The sequence below is a fragment of the Megascapheus bottae genome, chromosome 6, assembly GCF_031878675.1.
Source record: "Megascapheus bottae isolate mThoBot1 chromosome 6, mThoBot2.hap1, whole genome shotgun sequence".
Classification (NCBI taxonomy): Eukaryota; Metazoa; Chordata; class Mammalia; order Rodentia; family Geomyidae; genus Megascapheus; species Megascapheus bottae.
This window is the reverse complement of record NC_143514.1, coordinates 49,964,034-49,986,737: the sequence shown is the minus strand read 5'-3', so window position 1 is coordinate 49,986,737 and position 22,704 is coordinate 49,964,034. Positions and strand designations below refer to the sequence as shown.

Below are 22,704 nucleotides of genomic sequence, written 5' to 3'. Positions count from 1 at the left end.
GCATTGATCACCTCACAGGAGTGTCACAAGCTGCTGAGGAAAGTGTAAGATAGGAAAGTGCGGCCCAGGGTAAGAGCCACTCTCCACTGACCCAATAGGGAGGACTTACTGCAAGTGGCCTTCCACTCATCAGAGCCGTCAGGACATTCCTCCTCGCCGTCGCATTTCCACCGTTCAGAGATGCAGTGGCCATTGTCACAGGTGAAGTCACTGTCTGCACAGGTCTTCTTGGCTACAGCACAAGAAGAAGATGTGGTGAGTACAGGAGGCTTTTCTAAAGCACAGGTGGCCATTCTAGAATGTGCCACTTTAGAATGTGCCCAAGCTAGACATCAGATACTCACACCTGAGATCCTAGCTGCTTAGGAGACTGAGATATGAGGCTCATAGTTCAAAGCCAGCCTGGGCATCTCTTATCTCCAATTAACCAGTAAAAAGCTGGAAGTGGAGCTGTGACTCAAATATTAGGGCACCAGCCTCAAGACCCAGGACTGATGTGTATGTGTGTATGCACGCATGTGCGTGCGTGATACACACACACACACACACACACACACAAAGCTAGATTATGATCTTCCATAGTGCCACAAAAGAGCTCAAGTCTAATGAGGAGAATAGGATCCACCAACACCCAGCACTTTATCTCATCCCTAAAAGTATGCCACCTCCACTAAGCCCTCCCTGATCACCTATGGTAGAGGCTTTAACTCTACCAGCCAGCTCTCAGTCCCTTTACCTATCTGTCTCCCCTCATCATCCCCTACCCCCACCTACCACCCAAGCAGACCTAAAGTCAAATCTCTTCTCAACACACAGGGAGCTCACATCATGTATCTTAGAAGTAGATGATCACTTTGTGGCAAGATTAGTGAAGCATTTTGTACCCAGGGCAGCGATGGACAGGAAAATTCTATTAGGAAAACACCAGCATCAACTAGTCCCCATGCCTGTCACCCAAGCTATGTGAGTGGCATAGCAGGCCCCAGGCCTGGTGTGCTGGGACTTCTCTGCATGGAATCTGTATGCAGGGTCCACCCCTGGTGCAGGCTGGGGCTATAGGTCTAGGAGGTGCTCTGAAGTGTGGGGTGGAGAAGAAGAGCTCTCTGGGCAGGGAGCCAGAGTGCTGCATTTGAGTGGTGTGCACTGTGATTTGCTATGTGTCCAGTCACACCCTTAAATGACCTTGGGGCTCCGGCTGGGAGTTTGGCCTAGTGGTAGAGTGCTTGCTTAGCATGCATGAAGACCCGGGTTCAATTCCTTGGTACCACATACATAGAAAAAAAGCTGGAAATAGTGCTGTGGCTCAAGTGGTAGAGCTCTAGCCTTGAGAAGTGTCCAAGGACAGTGCTCAGGTCCTGAGTTCAAACCCCACAACTGGCCAAAAAAAAAATGACCTTGGGGCTAGATGTGAAGTCAAGGGCTACCTAGATTCTGCCTCTTCCCACAGGCTGAGAGGTTCTTCACCTCAGCTGGTTCTCCCTCCTTTCTTCCTTCCCCACATTTCCCAGTTCATCCCCCATCTTGACTGCTGGTGGTCCCAGCGCTCCACAGTGGAAACCATCATAACTTACTCATGCTGCCCTTTGTCCAAAAGACCTTTATCTAAACTGCCTTCCAAATTTTCAAAGTATCCCCTCCAAGCAGCCTTTCCTAATCTCTAGATCTTGTCAGGGATTCCTGCTAGCTCTCACAATTCCTTAAATGTCCCTCTAGGGCAAAAGCTGACAAATTTCTCCCAAAAGGGGCAACGAGTAGGGGCTTTGAGACCACAGAGTCTGATACTTCTCAGCACTGCCTCTGCGGGGTGGAAGTGGCCAGACAATAGTTAAGAGCAAGACTATGCTCCAATGGAAGTTTATTTACAAGTTGGGCAGCAGATCGGGTTTGGCCTGTCCTCTGATGAGCTCATCACCTGATGACCTCATCACCTGATAACCTGTCACTTGATGACCTCAGCTTTCCATCTTCACAGATCCCCCAGCCCAGCCCAGCCTGCTTTTCCTCAGACCCTGTGGCACAGGGATGATGTCAGATTCAGTAAGAAGGAATAAAGTAAATCTCAGAGGTTCTTGAGCCAAATGCCCTACCTCAGCTACCAGAGCCTCACCTGGCCCCAATAAACCTCTCCCTCACCCTCTGGGCTGCCCAGCAGGTTGGGGAGAAGAGGAACTCCGCATAGCCACTCTGCTGCTCTTTTCCATTGTTTTTGCAGGACATCTGCATGTTCCTTACACAGAGGCCTCTGCATGTGCAGGATTGGAAGAAACCCACAGAATTAGAGTTCACCTAGAAATGGGGAGCCTGAGACCCAGAGAAAGAAAGGAGCCGGTCTGGGGAAACACAGCAAGGCAGGAATAGCAGTTCTGGTGCCTCCCAGTCCAGGACCCTAAAGCAGTCCTCCCTGAGCCCTGTTCCAAGAGGTCATCAACTGATGCCAGTGACACCTTTTACTCAAAATCATGCTCCACAGTCTTCCTAAAGTACCTATAAGAACCATAGCACCCGGGGGTCCCACAAGAAGCTCAGCAGCCAAATAAACAAACGAATAAATGTATCCTAATATCCCAGCTCAGTTTCCTGGGCTCATACTTCTGTGTTTCATGAGTGCCTATCTGTGTGCCTTATTCCAAAAGGCCTGTACTGTCATTTGTCATCTCACAGATATGGACACTCAGACACATCTTGGGCCCAAGGACACAACAAGTAGAACTTGAGGCCCGGTGCCTGCTCTTCCCAATCGTGGCTCACCGAACACCTCAGAGACACCAGCCCTCCCCTGTCCCTGTGAACTGAGAGCAAGGGGCAAATGGGTAAGGATGCATGTCTGGGCACGGTCCAGGAGAGCATGGCAGGCTGGTAGAAAGTGATGAAGGGGCTTTGTTGCCATGTATGGGACTGTCAGATATCTCCAAGGGTCATTTTGTCTTGGCATTCTGGAAGCTCAGATGTGTGTGGCTTCGTTCTGTATGCCAAACCTTGACAGGCACTGGGCAAGGCCAGAATAGTCATTAATGCCACTGTAGTCCTGCCGGGCAGCTTTGAGTTCACCAGGCCCAGGAAATGGCAGCTGCAAGGGTGGCTGTTCTATGATGTGGTGTGTTCACTGTCTGAACCAGTTTGGATGTTTTCTACCCTGGCTCTGGCCTACAACCTTTCACCTCAAATCCCAGAGACTCCTCACAGCTAACCTGGTAGCTGTCATAGATCCATTTCATGGAAGAGGAAACCGAGGTGCAAAGAAATGAAAGTAGATGGCAGAAGTGAGATCACTGCAGGCTAAAAATGAGAATCTCCAGAGAGGCAAACGAGGTGATGTCTCTCAGGTCCCAGGAACTACAGGACAAGATGGCAAGATAGAGAAACCAACCAAGATAGAGAAGCAAGCAGCAAACTTGGCCTGAGAGGAAGCAGGCAGCAAACTTAGCTTGAGACAACTTGTGTTTTGCTAATGCACTGCCCTGGGGAAATGGAGGCACACTTTCAGGTTTGGAGCTAGACTGAACTACCTGGAAGGGCTCCACTGAAATATATGTAACCACATGGAAAGATTTAGGATGAACTAAAATCGGATCCTGGCACAGCCATCTCCTTACTGAGTAGGTGTAGGGATGTGATGATATGGCTTTCCCATGCACAAGGACAGAAGGCAAAATAGCCCTCTTGGGGAAATCTCAGTGAATGTCTTACTGCTAGATCATTCAAAGCAAGGAGCCCATTGGTCCCCACCACAAGGGGCAGAGCCATCACCCTGAGGCTGTCAGAGAAGGCCATGCCAGACCCTACCCTCCTGGCCTTGGCCCCGGTTCCCAGGGTGATTCCTCAGCTGGGCTCAAGGCCATGACTCCTTGTTTCCAGGGATTTATGTTCCTCCATGCCAGTCTGCCCACTGGACAATGCCTACCTCTGTGAGCCCTGCTCTCCACAGCCCAGGAATGATACATAGTCATCCAGGCTCTGAGACATCATAATCTAGTGCCATGGCAACAGATGGACTGTCACAAAGGACTTGGGATTCCAGAGGGTAGTGAGGAGGGGCTGACCATGAGGTAGAACAGGGGACAGTGGGAAATCCAGGAGCAGGAGCAGCTGTGTGTAACAGGAACACAGGTCAAGGAAAGCATCGGGCAATTCATGTTCAATGGGATTCAGCTCTGCCACTATGTCACTTTAATCAAGTTATACAGCTTCTCTGAGCTTACCTGCTTCTTTCATCAACATTCAGGGATACCAGTCCTTTCTTACAGAAAATACAGGGTTGCTATGAGAAGGAAACAGGCGAAGGATGGCACTGGGACTTTATAAAGTGAAATGCAAAAAGGTGCAGGTTTAAGGAGTGCGGATTCCCGACCCTGGCCCAGTAGCTGTGGGGAACACTGTGTCCATTACTTCTCTGGGCCAGTCTCCTCTTTGGGAGATGGAGATGATATGTTGACTAGTTCCTAAGCCCCTCTCAGCACCCAGTCTATGAACTTGTGAAATTATTATGATCACTCACCACCTCCTTGCTTCCCACCCCCGGGGCATCCTTCCCAGAGACAATCTGAAATCTCAAGCTGCAATTCCCACCCACACCTTTCTTGAAGCTGATGAAGACATTGCTTAAAATCAGAGCTTTGTCCTGGCCATCAGGTCCACAAGCTTAGGGTAGCTGTACTTGCTCGTGGGGGAACTATCTTTGGACCTAGGAATTGACTTCTGGTCCCACTCTTGGGCCAGGAAGCCAGAGGAGGACAGCCAGAGGAGCAGGCACAGTGCTTAAGGAAGAGGCATAAGCCCCACTGTGGGAGTGAGGATGGATGACTGCAGCCAGGGAGTTGGTGGCCATCAGGATGGTGAGAAGGCAAGCAGCATGAGGCTGGGATCCAGCAGACCAGGGGCCAACTTGCCATGCCAAGTATCAAGCTGCTTCTCAGAGACCCAGTATGTCCTGGCTTTCCTTGAGCTCACCCAGGGGCCATCTAGCCTCTTGCTACGCACCAGACTATTATTCAGGGGTCAATAAAACCCACAGCTCAGGGCTGTCAGAGCTTGCTCTGGGCTTTGGTAAGGGTGTACACTATGGATAAATGCCCCTGAGCAGAGGAAGAGGAGGGGGCAGAGTGCAAGACAAGAGCACTGGTTAGTTACCTTTAGGACTGATACACTTTGGGAACTGCTATGCCCACTGGCTTACCAAAGGTCCTGAGAATACTGGCAAGTAGACACCTGTTTGTTTCCTCTAGCATTTCCAATCTTGTCTGACCAAGAAATTCCTTTTCTTTTTTTTTCTTTCTTTTTTTGCCAGTCCTGGGCTTGAGCTCAGGGCCGAGCATTATCCTTGGACTTTCTCAAGGTTAGAGCTCTACCACTTGAGCCTCAGCACCATTTCTGGCTTTTTTTCTATGTATGTGGTACCGAGGAATCGAACCCAGGTCTTTGTGAATGCTAGGCAAGCACTCTACCACTAGGCCAAACTCGCAGCCCCTCCTTTTCTTTTTTTAGGATGCTTGATCTATTAATTCCAAGAAAAGTGACCACATCTGAGAAGCTCCTCACCCTACTAATGATAGGATGAGGCCTGCATGAGGCAAGAGTGGCTGCAGTTACCCCACAGAATCTGGTACTAAGCCATCTGTCTCTGGGCTTGCCCCACCAAACTGAATAAGAGATGTTATTCACAGAATACAAGGCCCACACTGGAGCTCAGGGGACCCCAATGGAAAGACCCCAGTCTTCAGAGCAGGGACTTTTTGACAGAGGGCTCAGAGTAGATAGCCTGGGTCAAAGGGATGAGGAAGCATTAGGGATAGAGACTCTGCCCTCTGGGTCCCTGTGAGAAGGAAGGGAGGGAGAGATCTCCCCCCCCACCAAAGAACTCCAGCTCAACCCTGTTATTGAGAGACCTGGGATGCAGTTGCTTCCCTCCTCTAACAGGGAAGAAGGTCAAAGACAAAGCCTGCCTCCTCATCCCTGTCCCCAAACCAGGTACATAGAAGGGACTCTAGTTGCTCCCTCCATGTCCTCTCCCAGGCCTGAGCCAGCACTGGGTGGCCTGCCTCTGCCTGCAGCCAGCACTAAGGCAGCTGGGCTACTTGTGCCCTGGGCGGGAAGATGAAAGCGCTGCTCCCTGCACAGTTACCCTTCTGCAGAGCTTGCCAGGCTCTGGCGTTGCCAAGACGACCACTGCCAGCAGAACGAAGATCCGGGGTGGGGGCAGGGGGCGTGCCAGCCCGCCCCTGGCCTACTAACCTGGCAGGCAGATTTAAATGACAGACCAGGAAGCTACTATTAAACTGTCACCCCAGTCAACGGGGACGACAGACCCGGAGTGTTCCCTGGCTGCAGTAACAACACAGCAGGAGTGAGAGGGGGAGGAGCCGGTGGCCCTGAGCAACCTGCACCCCCTCACAGGAGGCCCAGCCTGCCTGCTTGTCCACCCACTGCCAGAGCCACCCCCTCAGGCTGTGGCGGGTCCTGGCATGGAGCTGGGGTGCAGCACAAGGCCTGGCAAACTTTATTCTCCATCCGTAAGCAGAAGGAACCCTTTTCCCAAGTGAACCCCCAACATTAAAAAAAAAAAAAAAAAAAAAAAAGATAAAAACAGTTGCACTACTACTGTTTTCCCAATACCCCTCAACAGCCCTGCTGGGGCTTTCTAGCCCCAAACCTTCTGGCAGCTACTTTTGGGGCCCAGCAGCATTCGATTCAATCTTGATGCCCTCCTCAGAAACCCTCAATTCAAAGACCCCATAGGTTTCATAATGTTTAAGACAGCAGCCGTGTGTCTCAGGTGCAAAGTCTCTCCATCTGGGTTGTTCTAAGCCCTCAGCACTCACCAGCACACTCTTAAGCTCTTGTGAGAACCTCCCTGACAGTTGTAACTGACAGAGACACCAGTGAGCTGTGAATAGTGTCAACTGCGTCCCTGCAAAGGGGCTGCCCAGTGTCCATACGCTACCCCCAGTGCTGTGAAGCACACAGTTCCCACAGTGTCCTAGACACACCCAGGGCATGGAGGGCAGGCTCCGCTGCAGGCTCTGTGGTGCCAGTGCTCATTCATCCCAACCACCAGCCGATCCCCATCTGAGTGCCTTCCCCTCCACCCTCCCCATCCCATGTGGGAAGACTGGGCAGGAGGGACACAGCCACATGGCAGGCAGGCAAGGTGTGAAGGGTGAGGACGTCGGGGTGCATGTGAAAGGCCATGTTTAAGGGGAGCCTTCATTATTCTTATATGGGGAAACCTTCCCTCCAATTTTTCCAGGTATCTCCTGACCGTCCTCTAAGGAGTCACACATTCTGACCAGGTTATGTTGTAAAGAATACCGAACATCATAAAACCCCAAAGTGTCAAAACAGGGAGGTCAGGGTTGAGACATCTGGGGGCTGGTTGCAGGGATGTCCTGGGGGATGGGGTAGACTTGTGCTGAGGGGATAGCTGGGAAGTATTCAGGATGGCCCATTGTCCTGTGGCCCTGGCAGAGGACACAGGCATCATCCCAGGAACTGCTCACCAATGAAGACTTACGTGGGTCTCCACACTACTTTAGGCTGGGGTCCTTGAGGGAGTTGCCATCACTAAATGAGAACAGGGGAGAGGGCCCCAATAAGGGAAGGGACTTGAGCTAGACTTCATAGCCTGCAGGATCGGACCCAGGATTTGAATCCATGACCCACCCTAGTCCAATGTCCTCGGCCCAGGGAGCCCTTCATATAGCATATGACAGCAAGGGAACACTCAAAGAACAACACTGGTCCCCATCTCTTACAGGCCTGGGACCTCTTCTAAGTGTAGGCCTCAGTTTTCTCATGTAAACAAACCCTTAACACCTCCTCAGCTGACATTCTGTATCTGTGCCACCAGGACCAGGGTTGTAGTTCTTAGTTCTTAGGTCCTCCAAAAGGGTTACCTGGGATTCCCACAGCCATGGCTCCTTCAGACTTCAGCACATCGCAGCTGCTCTCAGACACTGCCCATCCTGGCCTGGCTGTCACCAAGGGAGGCCTAGACCCTCACTGGGGTATGTCAGACTCCTAGTCGCCACAGGGAAGATACGCGTCTCGGAGGGACAGACGACAAAGGCATCTTCCTGTCCCTGTGATTTGTGAACGCAGGAGGTATTGAGCCAGTGACAGCTGGGGGGCTGAGGAGGGGGACTGGCAGAGACATGGGTAGGATGGGATCGGCAGGGATTCTTAGCTGGCGATTGCCAAGGAACCAAACAAGATGCAAGTGTACTGCTTGGAAGAGCAGGCCACACAACAGGTTAAGGCCACCCTCTTCAGGACTGGACCAACCCCATTCTGGGTTCTGGCCTGTCCACTTAGTGCTAAAATTACTGGTCCCAGAAAAAGGGCTAGAAGAAAACTCAAGGTATTTTTAAAGTAGGAGCCTTTACAGGGTCTAGGCAAAGTAATACATGTGTGTAATCCCAGTTAGTCAAGAAGCAGAGATGGGAGTATCGTGGTTTGAGGTTAACCTTGGCCAAAAAAAGAGCAAGACTCTAAATCAATAAGCCAGGTATAGCGTGGCATATCTAGAAGTGCAGATACCTGGGAGATGGAAGTAACAAAACTTTGGTTGGTCCAAGGCAGGCTCTGGACAAAAGTGAGATACTACCTGAAAAGAAACTAACACAATATAGACTCTGAATAAGGGCTGGGGCTCAAGTGACAAGCACTTGCCTAGCAAATGCAAGATCCTGAGTTCAAACACTATTCCAAAAAAAAAGAAAAAAGCTGGACAAAGTAGCTCACGCCTTCATGCCTATATCCCTAGCTACTTGGGAGGCCCAACCTCAACCAAAATCTAGGCATAGCTCATGAGGAGCTGAGATTGGGAGGTTCCCAGTGGAAGGGCTCAGGCAATAAGACCATATCTAAAGAAATAATTAGAGCAAACCTGGGAGTGTGGTTCAGACGATACAGCAGTTAGCTCTGAGTCCAAACCGCAGTATTGCCAGAAAGAAAGAGAGGAAGAGAAATGAAGGAAGAGAGAAAGAGGAGAGGAAGACAAGAAGAGACAGGGAAGAACAAGAAGAGACAAGAGATCTGTATGGCTCCCAGACTCATAGTTCCCCAAAGGGAACTCAGCCTCTTCTGCTCCAGGGGCCTCCCTGGATAGCCAGCAAGGCCACCCGTAGTTGTGAGCTTCACAGCTCCCTCTGCTGGGGGGAGGCCTGGGCGCTCCACCAAGATACCTCATGTTCCTTAGCATGTGAAAACATCTGTGTCACTGGCCCCTGCTGGGAGGAGGGGGAACTCTTCTGCTTCTCCTATGACTCAGGAGAAGCTCTACTCTGTTGCCAATATGCTGGATGACACCAAACAAATTTCTCCATCAGCAGTTGGGATACCCAGAGCTTCCCCAAGGGGCCTAAGAGCCCCCAGGGTGCCCATCCTACCTCCCAAGGAAGAATGAGGTCAGTGCTCAAGCACCTTCCTCCCAGTCAGTAGTGACAGCTCATGCTGGTCAACAGCTGTGGCTAACTGCATGTGCAAATGTTTCCACCAATTAAGCTGTGGGAGAAATATTCCCAAGAAGACTCCACCCTAGTGATGAACGAGCTGTGTGACACCCTGCTATTGGAAAACCCATCTTCTGGTTCAAGGCCTACTGCCTCTCCGTACTGGGCCCCGGTCTTTTGCTAGTAAGTGTGGGGAAGGCTTTAAGAGTTCTCTGCTACCTTACTAGCCATCCAGGGATCCTCAGTCATCCATATGTCCCAGCGGACATATAGTTAGGGTGTGACTGTGAACTTGCTGAGGTCTGAGGCTTCTCTGGGAGAAAAAGTTATGTACTCATGAAAAAGGAGTTGGTATTGGACTGAAAGCATTAGCCAGGGGCATCCTGGCTGTGGTATACGGCCTTTGCTTTCTCTGTTCTTTGTTCCTTTTCTTTCTCTATGGCATGGTGGGTTGGTCAAGAAGAGCTCCAAGTTCCCTTTGTTTTAGGTGTGGGGTTACATGCACATCCCTGTCGGACCCAAGTCCTGTTGTGGGAGAGAACTGTGACTTGGACCCAGGCTTTCACATCAACCGCTGTAGTTCTAGTGGAGCAGCTACACATCCAGAGCCAGATCTTCCTTTCAAAGCCCTCTCCATAATTAGAGCCATCTATCTCCTTGCTCTGCTGGCTTCCATCTCCTGGATTATGTGGCCAAAGGCCTTTGCAGGGCATTTGGGAACTCTTCAAATGTTCAGACTCCTGGCCCTCTTGCCTCTGTTCAGTGTCACAGGAAACTACAAACCCCTTCCCCCTCTCAGCGACCTGGACTTGTAAAGTTCCAGCACATAGATGGACCCTTCATCTTTGGCAAAACTCTTCACCTTCAGGATCTGCTTGGGCATCATCTAATCATGTTGGACAACATCTGCCACCTGACCAAGCAGAAAAGAGTCACTCTGACCAGCCCAGGGCCTGTGGGGGAACATGAGTAAGCCTGACTCCCCAACTTGGTGCTTATGTGGAATATCCACCCCGGGCAGCACTGGAGCAGGCCCTTTGAGGCAATGCTACCCAGATGCCAAATAGAGCTCTACAGGCCTGCTGGCATAGTTCCTCTCCCTGCCGATAGACAGGAGCCCTCTTTCAGATGACAGAAAACCTCAGGAAGTCAGCCCAGTGGTTCAGCAAGTGTGGGGCAAATGGCTCAGTCATCTCTTGGAGCAGGGTCCAGGGGGATGCAAACCCTTGCCAGTCCAGGGCTGACATGACGATAGAAAAAAATCCGTCATGAAGCTTTTCTAGGAAGTTCCACAAAGCCAGGCTTAGACTAGGGGAGCCCTAGGCACTATTCCAGGCTACACTGACCTCTGGTATAACCTAGACAAACTCTTTACTGTTACTCTGCCTTAATCTCCTTATCTAGTCCTTGTTGAGAAAAGGAGATAGGGTTCCACACCTACCATTCCAGAGGACGCTTCAGGTGCCTCTTAGGTGAGAAGGAAAGAGATAGATAGGGGTGGGGCTTTCTAAGTGTGAAGGGCAGTGCTGGGAGGTGTGGGCAAGTGAGGTCAGCACCCACTTCCAGGAGGGAAGGCAGGTATGTGACTGTGAGATGAGAAGAGCCAAACACAGGGCTCGGGGTAGGTGCCCAGAACTGGGCTCAGCTTAGGAATGGGGTCCCATCAGGAGACAGCAAGTCTGCTTGATTGGAAAACTCTGGAGACCAAAAGGAAAAATGAGGAATGACCTTCCTTTACAGAGTTTCTAACCAAGCTGCAGACAGAAGGACCCCAGATAAGACAGGACCAGAAGAATCCCACAAGATAGATGATCTTCATTAGAATCAAAGGTAGACGAGTCCCTGTGCATGGAAGATTATTACTTCTCCTCAGTGTTCAGCCATAAACATGGGCACACGGATGAGGAGGCAGCAGTGAGGAGGCCTACAAGAAGCCATGAGTCAGAACTCAAGGGATGCTTTCTTTGTTATATAAGCACTCTGTCATCTGATTCACCACTAGTCTTCTTGCTTTTAATTATTTTCCAGAGAGTCTCATACCGTTTGCTCAAGCTAGCCTTGAACCATGATCCTATGACCTACACGTCTCACATAGCTGGGATTTTAGGCATGTGCCACTATTCTTCGCCTTGTTTCTGTCTTCTTGGTGCTAGTGGAACAAAATGGGGTTCATTGTTTAAAGCCCTTCCACCTCCCTCAGGTTTTGGTTCCAGTGGGAAGAGGACACATGTGGCCCACTGCAGGAAGATACTGTCTCATGCCAGAGTTCTCACTGAGCTCCATGAACCACACTGGCCAGTTGTGAGCTCCATGCATTCCATAAAATTGCAGCATGTGTGCAGCCACAGCGGTGCAAAGAGCACTGACTCAGAGTGGACGTTCTGGAAGCAAGCTGCCTGATAGGAAGTGAGCTCAGCTTTTGGGGCCTCAGTTCTCACCTATAAATTGTGGCTGAGCGTTAAAGGACATGCTGGTCAGTGAGATTATACAGTAATCAGTAGGACACAGAAGCAGGGAGATCTTTGACAGTGGGGCTCTTTACACTATCACTTACCATCACCACTTCCTAAATGGGACTTCGGGGTTGCCTTCTACTGAATGAGAAAGGGCTGGGGTCAGCGGGGCAGGAGCTTGGCCCAGGCTCCAAGGTGCTAAGGGGTCCCAGTCTCCAGGAAACACAGTGAGGAGGCACAAGAGGGGTCTTAGAGCCACCTGGACAAATCCTGGAACTTCACACACAAGAAAAATGAAGCCCAAGAAGCCTGGACTGCCCTGGAGTCACCCTCCCATGTCAACGTCAGTAAGTAATTATGTTCCTCCTAAGACCCAGCCATGGAATAGAACTGTAGCATCAGAGATGCATGGGATCCCAAAAGAGCCACAGGCTCTTCGCATCTCAGGGGAGGACCTTAGCACCTTTAAGTGTATAATCTCAAAGTACGCAAACCTACTCTGACATAACATTAGAACTGTGGAGTCCCAGAGACCCTTGGACTCAATCAAAACAGAATCGAGAAGGCTGAAGTCCCAGGATCTAATGCAGGTAGCAGAAACGATGATGCCACCCCTCCCCCTGCCTTGCCAGCACAGGAATCCTGTTCTCAGCGCTGACATATGGCCATTCTGCCCTCGAATGGGCACAGCCACAGGGGCCTCAGTCAGCTGTGCCGGCTAGAGGTTGCACTTGTTCCCTCCTAAACAGGGAGGGAAATAAGTTCTCAATAGGAGACCCCCACTTGGTACAAATGGATTTTTCACCCTCCTTGTTCTTTGGCTCTGGTCAGAAAGATTCCCAGGGAAGTGGACAGGAGCCAAGAGCTGCCTCGAAATGACTTTAACCAGCAGACAGGCTGGTAATAGGTTTCGGTGGGAAAAAAAGGAAGGAGAGGCACGATTAATTCCAACTTGCTATTCGATAAAGGAAATTAAGGCATAATACTGAAGAGACAGCAGTTCTATTAACCTGTGTGGAATACCAATTACTTCAAGCTTCTGGAAATAGCTAGAAATAAAGAGAAAACCCCAAAAGAGAGTGTGATTGTGGCTCAGGGCTCATCTGGATTAGGCTGTTTGTTTGCCCTGGCACCCTAATGATGGGAATGAGGAAAAATTTCCCGTTTCCTGGGAGACGGCAATGCCAAGGTGGGGGAGGAAAGGCAGGCCCACGCGTAGCCACTGGTCCGCTTGGCAAATGCTCAGCACAGAGGGGGTCTCAGGCCCTTATAGGAGAGCTCAGTGCAGGCACTGTTAGTTTCTCCCGGCCTCCGTTGCCCATCCCTCTCCTGTGCTTGCCCAAATTCTCAGTTCTAAGTCCTTCTGTGCACTTCCTATCCTAACTGGTCTCTGGTGCTGAAGAATCAAACAGGGGCCTACTGTGTGCTAGGCACCCTATCAGGTGCTGGCAAGCCTGCAGTGGGGGAAGATCTTTTGGGGGGGCTGACTCACTGCTTCAAGCTCTAGTATTATGCATCGGGCTTGGAAGACCCAGGGCTCAAGGTACAGGCTGACACAACCCAGATCCTGAGCTTGCATGGATTCCCTGAGAAGGCAGCTCCACTACAACTGGCATGGATATGGAGAACCACTTGAAAACAGTCCATATGACAAGTACTCTGCTGCACAGGACAATCCCACTCACCTTGGCCTTTTCTTCGGTGAAAAAGAAGCTTGAAAACTTCTAGTCTGCTCTCTGTTGTGCCCTCTTCCAGTCAGGAGCAGGGCTTAAGTCCTGACTTCGTCCCGCCTAGCATATGACATCAGGCAAATGTACTTGGCTTCTGAGCCTGTTGTTGCCTTGTCTAAAAGTATGATGGCAAATCTTTATTTACGAGGTGGTTCTTTGAGAGATCTCATGTAACAAACACCCAGATCTCTCCTAGGGCCTGGCATGCAGGGAATAACTGAAGGATGTTCTTCTTTCTGCTCCTCAGCCAGCTATACCACTCCACCTCCAGATGTTGTTTGTACTCAGTAGGCCTTCAAGCTATTTGATAATTTTTAAAGGGCTGATAGTTGTTTTTTTCTTTTAAGGGTGCCTGATTTCCATTGGGCTCGGCCGCCTAGCTCTTCTCTTAGTGCCTCCAGGTGGAAGATAGAAGGGAAAGAAGCGTTGAAATGGGAGGAATTAGCACTGATAGCCACCTGGGTTCCCAGGGCAAGCCACTTCAGAAGCAGCTGCCTAGCTAATCCCACACTAATTATAACTCCCAGATGGCACAGAGCCAGACTGGTCAGCCTCGATGCACCAGAAGTGTATAAGGCCTTGCCAGCCATTTCCCTTTGGCCTCCACCCCTGCTCCAAGGGAACCAGGTTCTCTAGTGGGATCTCTCCATCATCAGCAGTGAACAAGTCTGAAGAGAGCATGTGTGGGAAAGAGGGGAACCAGAAGATGCCCAGCTACCCATTTCTAGGTGAAGGGTGAGCCTGCCCAAGGAAAAGCCTGCATGAGGCCCAGAAGGAAGAGTAAGATAAGTACACCCCCCTTATTCTTTGGGAGTTGAGAGTAGAGGAACCCTTCTCTACTTTACTGGGGGGCCTCCCATGGCTTTATGTGGCATTGAAATCTCCTTCCCCTCAGTTATATAGGCCACTTATTGTTTCTCCTTTCCTCCTAATCACAATGGTATGGTACCAAGAACAAAGCTAGAAAGGCTAGGATATGCTCCTAGTGTTACCTCTTAGTTGCTATGTGGCCTTTAGCAAACGACTGGTCTTTTCTGGACCTCAGTGCTTTAGCTGATGAGGTATACCACACTGCTCTCTGAGTTTGTTCTTATTCTAGTTCATTGATTGCCATGAGCCCCATGCTCTGCATGAAACTGGAGGGCAGTACTAGCAACCAGAAAGATGGCTCTGGGGAGCACTTCAGGTCTAGTCTGCAAGGATGAGCGCACATATTGGCCTGTTCCCCGGGAAACTCCAGGGACACATGGACTTGGGCCTTGGCCTTGGGCCTTGGCCTTGGTCCTGATCATAGAATGATGGCTGTCTTTGGCTCAGGCCCTCTGTCCATATCATTGCATCTTGAGGTTTACCAATCCTTTTGTGTGTGTCCTAATTCAGCTCTTCTAACTACCCCGAGAGGCTTAGAGAAACATATGAAGGGCTCAGGTCACAAAGCAAACCAGTGGACAATTGGGCCCAGTGTTCTTCAATAACCTAACTGCCTCCTCCTATGTGGACTGAGGGTACCAGATCTGCAATGAGAATTCTGAAGCTGCCCCTGGCAACCTGGAGGAGTAGAGGTAACACTTTCAGGAACCTCTCAGAGCCATCATGGAAATCCTAGAGTATAAAAGATGCCCAAAGCACAATGTACAGCCAGAGCCATAAAAGCATCACTAAGGGATCCCTGGGCCTGGGCTCCAGTCCCTTTACACAATGGCTCTGTGCTAGGACAGGCCTGGCCTCCCCATCTGTCAAACAAGCAGCAAGGATTCCTACCATTCACTCTAGCACAAGGCCAGCTGTGCACTTGCCAAAACTATCCTATCCCGCCTTCTGCCCAGCCCATCTGTGACCACCACCTCTGCCAGGAGGGCTCCAGAGGCCCACTCCCTTTCAGCATACAGCTCAGTCTGACTTGCTACATCCAGAAGTCAGACCTGGGCACAGACTACAAGCACAGAAGTATGCTTACACAGATAGGCAGGCCCCTGGGCACAGGCCCACAACACATGCACATGCAGATGGGCATGCATGCACAGAAGCACATGCCACTTGCACACTCAGATGTGTACCACACAGTGAACAAACATACACAAGATACACATATCACAGTATGCATACACTGCAGTACACAGCCACATAACCACGCATGCACAGGTGGCTTCATAGGACACTCATACTGCATGCGTACATTTTCCTGCTTCTCCTATGACAGCCAGATGGTAGGATTCTCCCACAGGGCTATCATTTAATGCTCTAATTAATTTTTAAAAAATTCTAGGTATTCAACACTTGGGTTTGTTCCAAATGTTCCAGGCATGGCCCAGCCTAAGGCTGAGGAAGAGGGGATGGCACTGCATCCAGGCCTCCCCTCCTCTGCCTCCGCTGGTAGGTGGAACTCTGCTAACAAGGGGGTGGGGTCAAGGGCCAACAGCCTACAATGTGAGCTTGACATCTGTTCTAAAGGTACCTTCAGAACTCATCTGGCCTAGCCTGAATACCTCAGGAAAGGAAAGACAGGGGTAGAAGTGGATGATTCTCTCAGACTGCATTGCTGTGGGATGGGGTCAGCCAACACTGAGGTGGTTCCCAGCAGACTACAGAGTTCACCTCTGCCCAGGTCTTGTGGGGAGACTACCCTGCCCCTTTGTCTAGCTAGAGGGTCCCAGGGATGCAAGCTAGCATGATCTGAACATCCTTTGCCCTCCAGGCCTTTCCAGATGCAGTCTTTCTGCAAAGTGTTGGGGAAAACTGAGCAATACATTTACTGCCTTGCTTATGAGTAATTTACTGTCAGAAGCCTCTGCCTTAGCAGAGGGTTGAATTAACAAGGCTTAATTAACATTAATGTTGTGACAGATCCCAACCTGAGATGATAAATCTCCCATCTTCAAGCCTAGGCCCTCACCTGCACTTCCTTGCTCACAGGGGAGGTGAGAGGCCTGGGACAAGCTCCCAAAGCTGCTTGATGGATGGGAGCCACCCCTTTCCCAGGATGTGGAGGGATAGGATCTGCAGGCAAACAGGAGATGAGCCTAGGGAGCCAGAAGCCACAGCAAGTCCCACTCCAAAGGAGCTCTCACATGCTGTCCCTCTACTGGCTAACACATGGGTCTTGGGAAGCTAGGGACAAGGGTCTGGATAATACTATCCCTGCCTTACAGGCCATGTGACTTTAATAAATTTTTTAGGGGGTCATGGGGCTTGAACTTGGCCTGGGCACTGTCCCTGAGCTCTTCAGCTCAAGGCTACTGCCCTACTCTTGAGCCAAGCCCCACTTCTCATTTTCTAGAAGTTAATTGGAGCTAAGAGCCTCATGTCCTTTTGTGGCCAGGCTGGCTCTGAACCTCGATCCTCAGATCTCAGCCTCCAGAGTAGCTAGAATTACAGGCGTGAGCCACCCAGCCCAATTGCATGTGACTTTTGATGAGACTCCTTACCTCTTTGTGCCTTGCCACCTCTGTTGGCAAAAGGAACAGGGAAAACTCCTCATAAAGCTGTTAAAGCACATGAAGTCAAAGTGCTCAAGATCTTCACCCCACCCAAGAAGCATCTCAGTGCACCAGTGAGTGATCACAGGTTCTATGCTCTTCATCTCATTCCACCCTCACCATCTGTCCTCTGAGATGGAGTCTGCCAGGATCCATGGATAGGAGAGGTGATCTACCCAACTGATGCTGTGTGACCTTGGTGAGCAGGTCACACTGTGTGCAGGGGTTAGGGGGCCACAGCCACTCTACTCTCTAGCAGGACCCTTTGAGGGATCCAAAGAGCCAAAGGGAAGGGAAGGGTCTGGCCACAAAGCCCCCTGAGATAGGCACAAGGCCAGGAAACAGTGTTTGTGGAATAAGTCTGGGCTGAGAACGAAGAGAAAAAGCATCCCCTTGAGTGGTGAGCAGTCATCTGCCAGAGGCCCAGGGGCCTGTTTTCTAATCACAGAGACTTAACTATATCATCACACCCGAATGCCCAGCCAGCCTCAGGCTCTGAGGAAGAGACAAATGTGCGAAGTATATACCTCTGATTGTGGGACTGATGCCACTATCGGCTCATCCCACCTTTTCCCAGGGTCCCAGGCAACTCTGGCCCGAGCTAATGTATCATTAATGACTGCTATTATTAATACTAATGGCAAGACACCTATGACAAAACCAACTTCTTAGCAATAGCAAGAAGAAGATCCAGACACACCTATTTACCACAGCTCTGCCACTCAAGCCCCAGCTGTTACCCTGACCACATCTGTACAGGCCAGTGGCCTGCTCTGGTAGTTTAAGTGTCTTTGGGCTTTGGCTCAGCCACAATGGATCTATACCCTGACCTCTAGTGACAAAAGGACTCTGGGCCCTGGGTTCAGAGGTTCCAACTGAGGAATAACTATCAGTTATCTTGAACAAGCAGCAGGCTCACCCCTTACCCACTTTCCTGATCTCTCTCTCTCTCTCTCTCTCTCTCTCTCTCTCTCTCTCTCTCTCTCTCTCTCTCTCTCTCTCTCTCTCTCTCTCTCTAACAGTTCTTAGGGAGCAGGCTCAGAGGAGTCCCAGCAGCCAGACCACCAGCTGCTTCCCCCTCCCCATATAAACTCTGGCCACAAAGCACCCTCCCCCAGTTCTGCCCGCCTGCGGTGACAGCCTCTTGGCACCAGTTCTTCCCTTCCCTCCATCTGTCAGGAGTTGGTGTAGACAGACTGTGAGAACCACAAGAGGAAGTTGCAATGCTGCTTGGACCCCCCACCCCACCCCCCTATCCCCTGTCTCCCCAGAACTCCCCACTTCCCATCCCTCACTACCCCTCCCCCTACTGTGTGTGTTTCTCTTTCCCCTTCCATCTGTCTTCATCCTTTCCTACCAATGAGGATATTGACAGAGTGGCCTTGTGGAGGGGAAGAGGATAAAAACAGCCAGCAATCCAGCTAACAAGCAACACAACCACAGCATAGGCATCTGAACTCTCTTTACCCCAGCCATCAAGGAGTCGGCATTGATGGGAAGGAGGGCTCTATGTCTTCATCTGTACAGTGGGTGTGGTAATTCCATCTGGGTCTACTTCTCAAGAGTTACCAGGAGTCAGGTGATTTGTGGAAAGGGCTTTGTCTGCAGCAGAGCCTCCTATGAGGCAAATGGTCCGTATCCCTATTTCATGTGGGAACAAGGAACTCAGTGCTGCCCTCCTCTCAGGAGTATAAAAGCCAGAATGGGGCCCAGGCACAGAAATGTATTTCTACGGAGTTTCAATGGAAGCAGGAGCATAGGCAGGGTCACAGCTATGATTCTCATAATTTATGGGAAGTGAGCAGGGCAGGTGGGGAAACCAAGGCCCAAAGAAGGCAGTGCCAAAGAGGACTATGTTCAAGGCAGATTTCAAGTCAGTGGCAGCTCTCCACATGAACTTCCCAGAGTGCTCTATTTCTTCCAAAGTGGGGAGAAGAAACCAGCGTCTTTGCTTCTAAGCCTGAGATGGCCAGCTGTTATGAGGATACACAAGAAATGGGGAAGCCCTGCTATAAAGCTCCAGGAGCAGCTAAGGCTTGCAGGGTGTAAGGGGGCTGGTATAGTGTCTCACTGGGATGCTGAAGGGCTTTCTGAGATTTAGTATTTGTGTGTGTACTCGTGTGCACACATGCCAGTCTTGGGACTGGAACTCAGGGCCTGAATTTGTCCCTGAGTTTCTTTTGCCCAAGGCTAGCACTCTGCCACTTGCGCCACAGCCCCACTTGTGGCTTTTGTGTGTGTGTGTGTGTGTGTGTGTGTGTGTGTGTGTGTGTGTGTGTGTGTGTGTGGTTTAGTAAAGCATCTCCCACACTCTCCTGCCTCAGCTGGCTTTGAACTGCAATCTTCAGTTCTTAGCCTCTTGAGTAGCTAGGATTATCAGTGTGAGCCACTGGCATCAGGCTCAAGGGATTTTTAGTTTTGACACTGACAAGTTGGCCACTCCATGCATAGGCAAACACTTGGTAACATCAAGAAAGCATGGGCAGGGCCGAGAGTTTGGCCTAGTGGTTAAAGTGCTTGCCTAGCATGCATGAAGACCCGGGTTCGATTCCTCGGCACCATATACATAGAAAAAAGCCGGAAGTGGTGCTGAGGCTCAAGTGGTAGAGCTCTAGCCTTGAGAAAGTCCAAGGACAGTGCTCAGGCCCTGAGCTCAAGCCCAGGACTGGCAAAAAAAAAAAGAAAGAAAGAAAGAAAGAAAGCATGGGCAGTCATTTTTATAGAAAACAGCAAATCCCTTGCTGGCTCCTAACTGAGATACATGGTTCAAGGTGCCAGAGGCCCCACAGAGTAGAAGTTCTGCTTTAGCTGTAATTTCCAGATGCAAAGGGCCAGGTCCCACTCTGACTACCACATGACCATGGCAATACCACAGTGTGGATCTTCCTAAGGTAACAGAAGGGGTCTGGGGTCTTTCATCCCCCTCACAGTGGAAGAAACTAAGGATCAGATATCTCGCATTGAGAAAGAACACCAATTCCCCCAAAGCAGGGCCTACTTTTCCATCCAAAGTTCCTGCTGAGGCCATGACAGGGTATATGGCACAGAACCGTCCTCAGGGAATGTCAGAGTGAGGATTCTAGGGCTACAGTCTGCACCACCCTTCCCCAGGACTCACAGAACTACTATGCCAAGGGCACCTCCATCCCTTTCCCCCTTCTATCTTCCACAGACATCTCCTGCCCCTGTCCCCTGAAGCTTCTGAACACTCATACTATACTTGAGCGAGAAGAATAAACATGGCAAAGGAACAAGATGGGGGAGACCAGAGGAGGCTATGACCTAAAGGTAAAGGGAAGCCTCCTGGAAATGGTGGTTCTAGGTATAAAATAGAGCTCAACAGCAGAGGGAAGGTGGTCAGAGCCAGAGAATAACATGAGAGAGTGTGAGACTTCTCATCAGGGGCATGGCTGGAGCAGAGTTCTGGAGTTTGGGGTGATGGATGTGAGACCTGGGCATGTAGAAGAGACATTAGGTGGTATTGGACTGGGCAAAGGATGTGGAGGATCCAAGAAGAGAAAGGTAGTAGGGGTAGGGAAGCAGCCCAGACTGACAGGTAGCAGGCAGAAGATGAATCTAAGGACTTGGGGACTATGACAGATGAAGAGATTCAGGGAAGAAAGGGGTGTGACAATTCCCAGGCTCCTGATCAATGGTGTCAAGGCCCTGGCCTGGTGCAAGGGGCAGTAGAGGCCCAGCCACAGCCCCACACAGACATGAGCACTGCTCCCAGCTGTCCAGGAGGTCAAACTGTGAGGAGGTCATCTTTGCCTCTGGGCATAGCACATCTGGCCCTCCACTTCTCAAAGCTGACACCAGTAGCACCTGAGACTGGGTGTGTCATAGACTCTACACTGGGGGGGGGGGGGGGCGTGGTGGTCAGCAAAGCAAGGTCTCAGAAAGGAAAGGCCATCACAGACCGAACTGTGGTGAGCACGGGGTGGGGGGGGCTGTGACAGAGACTCAGGGCAGGCTTGGGTGAGGGTAAGGGGGAGTCTTTGTAAGCAGAGGTCCTGAAAAGAGTTGCTATCAGAGAGGACCTGGATCCTATAAAGGAATGCTGGCACAGAGTGGGCAGTGATATTTTAGTGGGTTCTGTGTCCTGGGGGCACTGGACCCTCACCCACCCCCACTGCTAAGGGAGGGTTGAGAAGCTGTTTTGGCCAAACAAGGATGCTGCCCTAGCCCAAGAGTCACAGCTCATGCACTCATTCTCTCAGCATATGCTCTAGGGACAGGCCAGGCCAGGGACAGCAGCTACAGGGCTAGGTATAGCAGAACCAGAGAAGGCTCCTTTCTCAGCCCTCTGCACCCTGAGGGGTAAGGCTGAACAGGGAACAGAGGATAGAGACAAGTCTGACCCTTGAGCCCAGACTGCAATGCTCAGAATCACAGATGTGAATCCTGCCCTCTTTCTGGGCATATCTTGGAGGGGGGGGGGCAGTACTAGGCACATGAAACTTCTGCTTGCACTACCACCCTAGGTCCCCAAGGCTCTGGGCTCATTTCTGAATGAGGTCCTTGAAAGGACTCTCCATAATTAAACTGGGCCAGTAAGTTCCAGCCTGGAGCCACAGGAGAGAAAGGGGGATAAAGAAATCTATCTGGGAGCTCCCTGACTCTTCTCACCCTACCTAGCAGCACAGCAGTCCAGCACAGGTGGAAAGATGGGAGACTTCAGAATAAGGATCACTGGTCTCAGACCAAGCACGGCTGCGTGTAGGTACTGCTGTAAATGCTTGCTGTCCATCTGCCATCACCTCATGAGCGGGAGCTCTGAAGATTTTCATATCTATGGCTCCCAACTGGCCACATATCAAGCAGAGATTCTGAGGAGGTGAGGCTCAGAAAGGCCCCAACAACAAACACTGCCCCAAAGTGGCTCAAATACTGATCCTATCCTAACTGCCTCCTCAAACAGAAACGGAGAGTGAGCAGCAGCAGACAGGGGCAAGGACTTGCCCAGGTCACACAGCAAGTCAGTGACAAGGTGAGTTCAGCGCAGAACTCAAGAGTAGAAGCCCAAGGCTAGAGAGAGGGAGGGGGGCACAGCCCCCAGGAGAGGAGGTGCTAAGGCCCAGGGTAGGAGAGTGATCACACAATCTGGTGACCTCTGCCCAATTTGTGGCAATTCATGATGTAAGAAAAAAAGGCTCAGGGAGGTGCATCTGATACTTCATGCAGGCCAGGAATTAGTCTCCACACTGGACAAAGACTGAGGTTCAGGCGCAGAGACTTGCTCTGTACTTCCCAACTAAGCAACAGGAGGGCAACAGCTGGAACCCACATCAAGCTGACACAGCGGAGGTTGCTAGCTCTGTATCAACCCAGGCACCAGGCAAGAGAGGCAGGCAGGGAGTAGAGAGATGGAAGGAGACAAAAGAGTGTCTCATAAGGAGCCAATATAAACTCTGCTCTGACTGGCTCATAGGTATTAAAACATCAGCCCAGTTAGAGCTCAGAAAAACATAAACAAGCAAAAACCCCTTGAGTATGTGTAAGCTCCGCTAATGAACGCTTGGTTCTGGCCTTCTATGTACAGCTTAGGCCCTATCCTTTGTGTGAGGGGATACAGAATGACCCCCACTTCTAACCCTGA

General features: G+C 50.7%; 1 protein-coding gene across 10 annotated transcripts in view; it reads right to left on the bottom strand.

Annotated features, from left to right (window-relative positions):
- The window catches only part of Lrp8 (LDL receptor related protein 8), a 72,065-nt gene that overhangs the window by 38,667 nt on the left and 10,694 nt on the right, over positions 1–22,704 (bottom strand). For 9 of the 10 annotated variants that reach the window (XM_090334803.1, XM_090334800.1, XM_090334802.1 and 6 more), the window contains exon 3: positions 110–232. In XM_090334803.1, the coding sequence (XP_090190929.1) occupies positions 110–232 (123 nt within the window). Of the gene's footprint in view, positions 1–109; positions 233–3,901; positions 3,917–22,704 lie in introns of those variants that run through there. The other variant, XM_090334799.1, reaches the window with a different exon arrangement.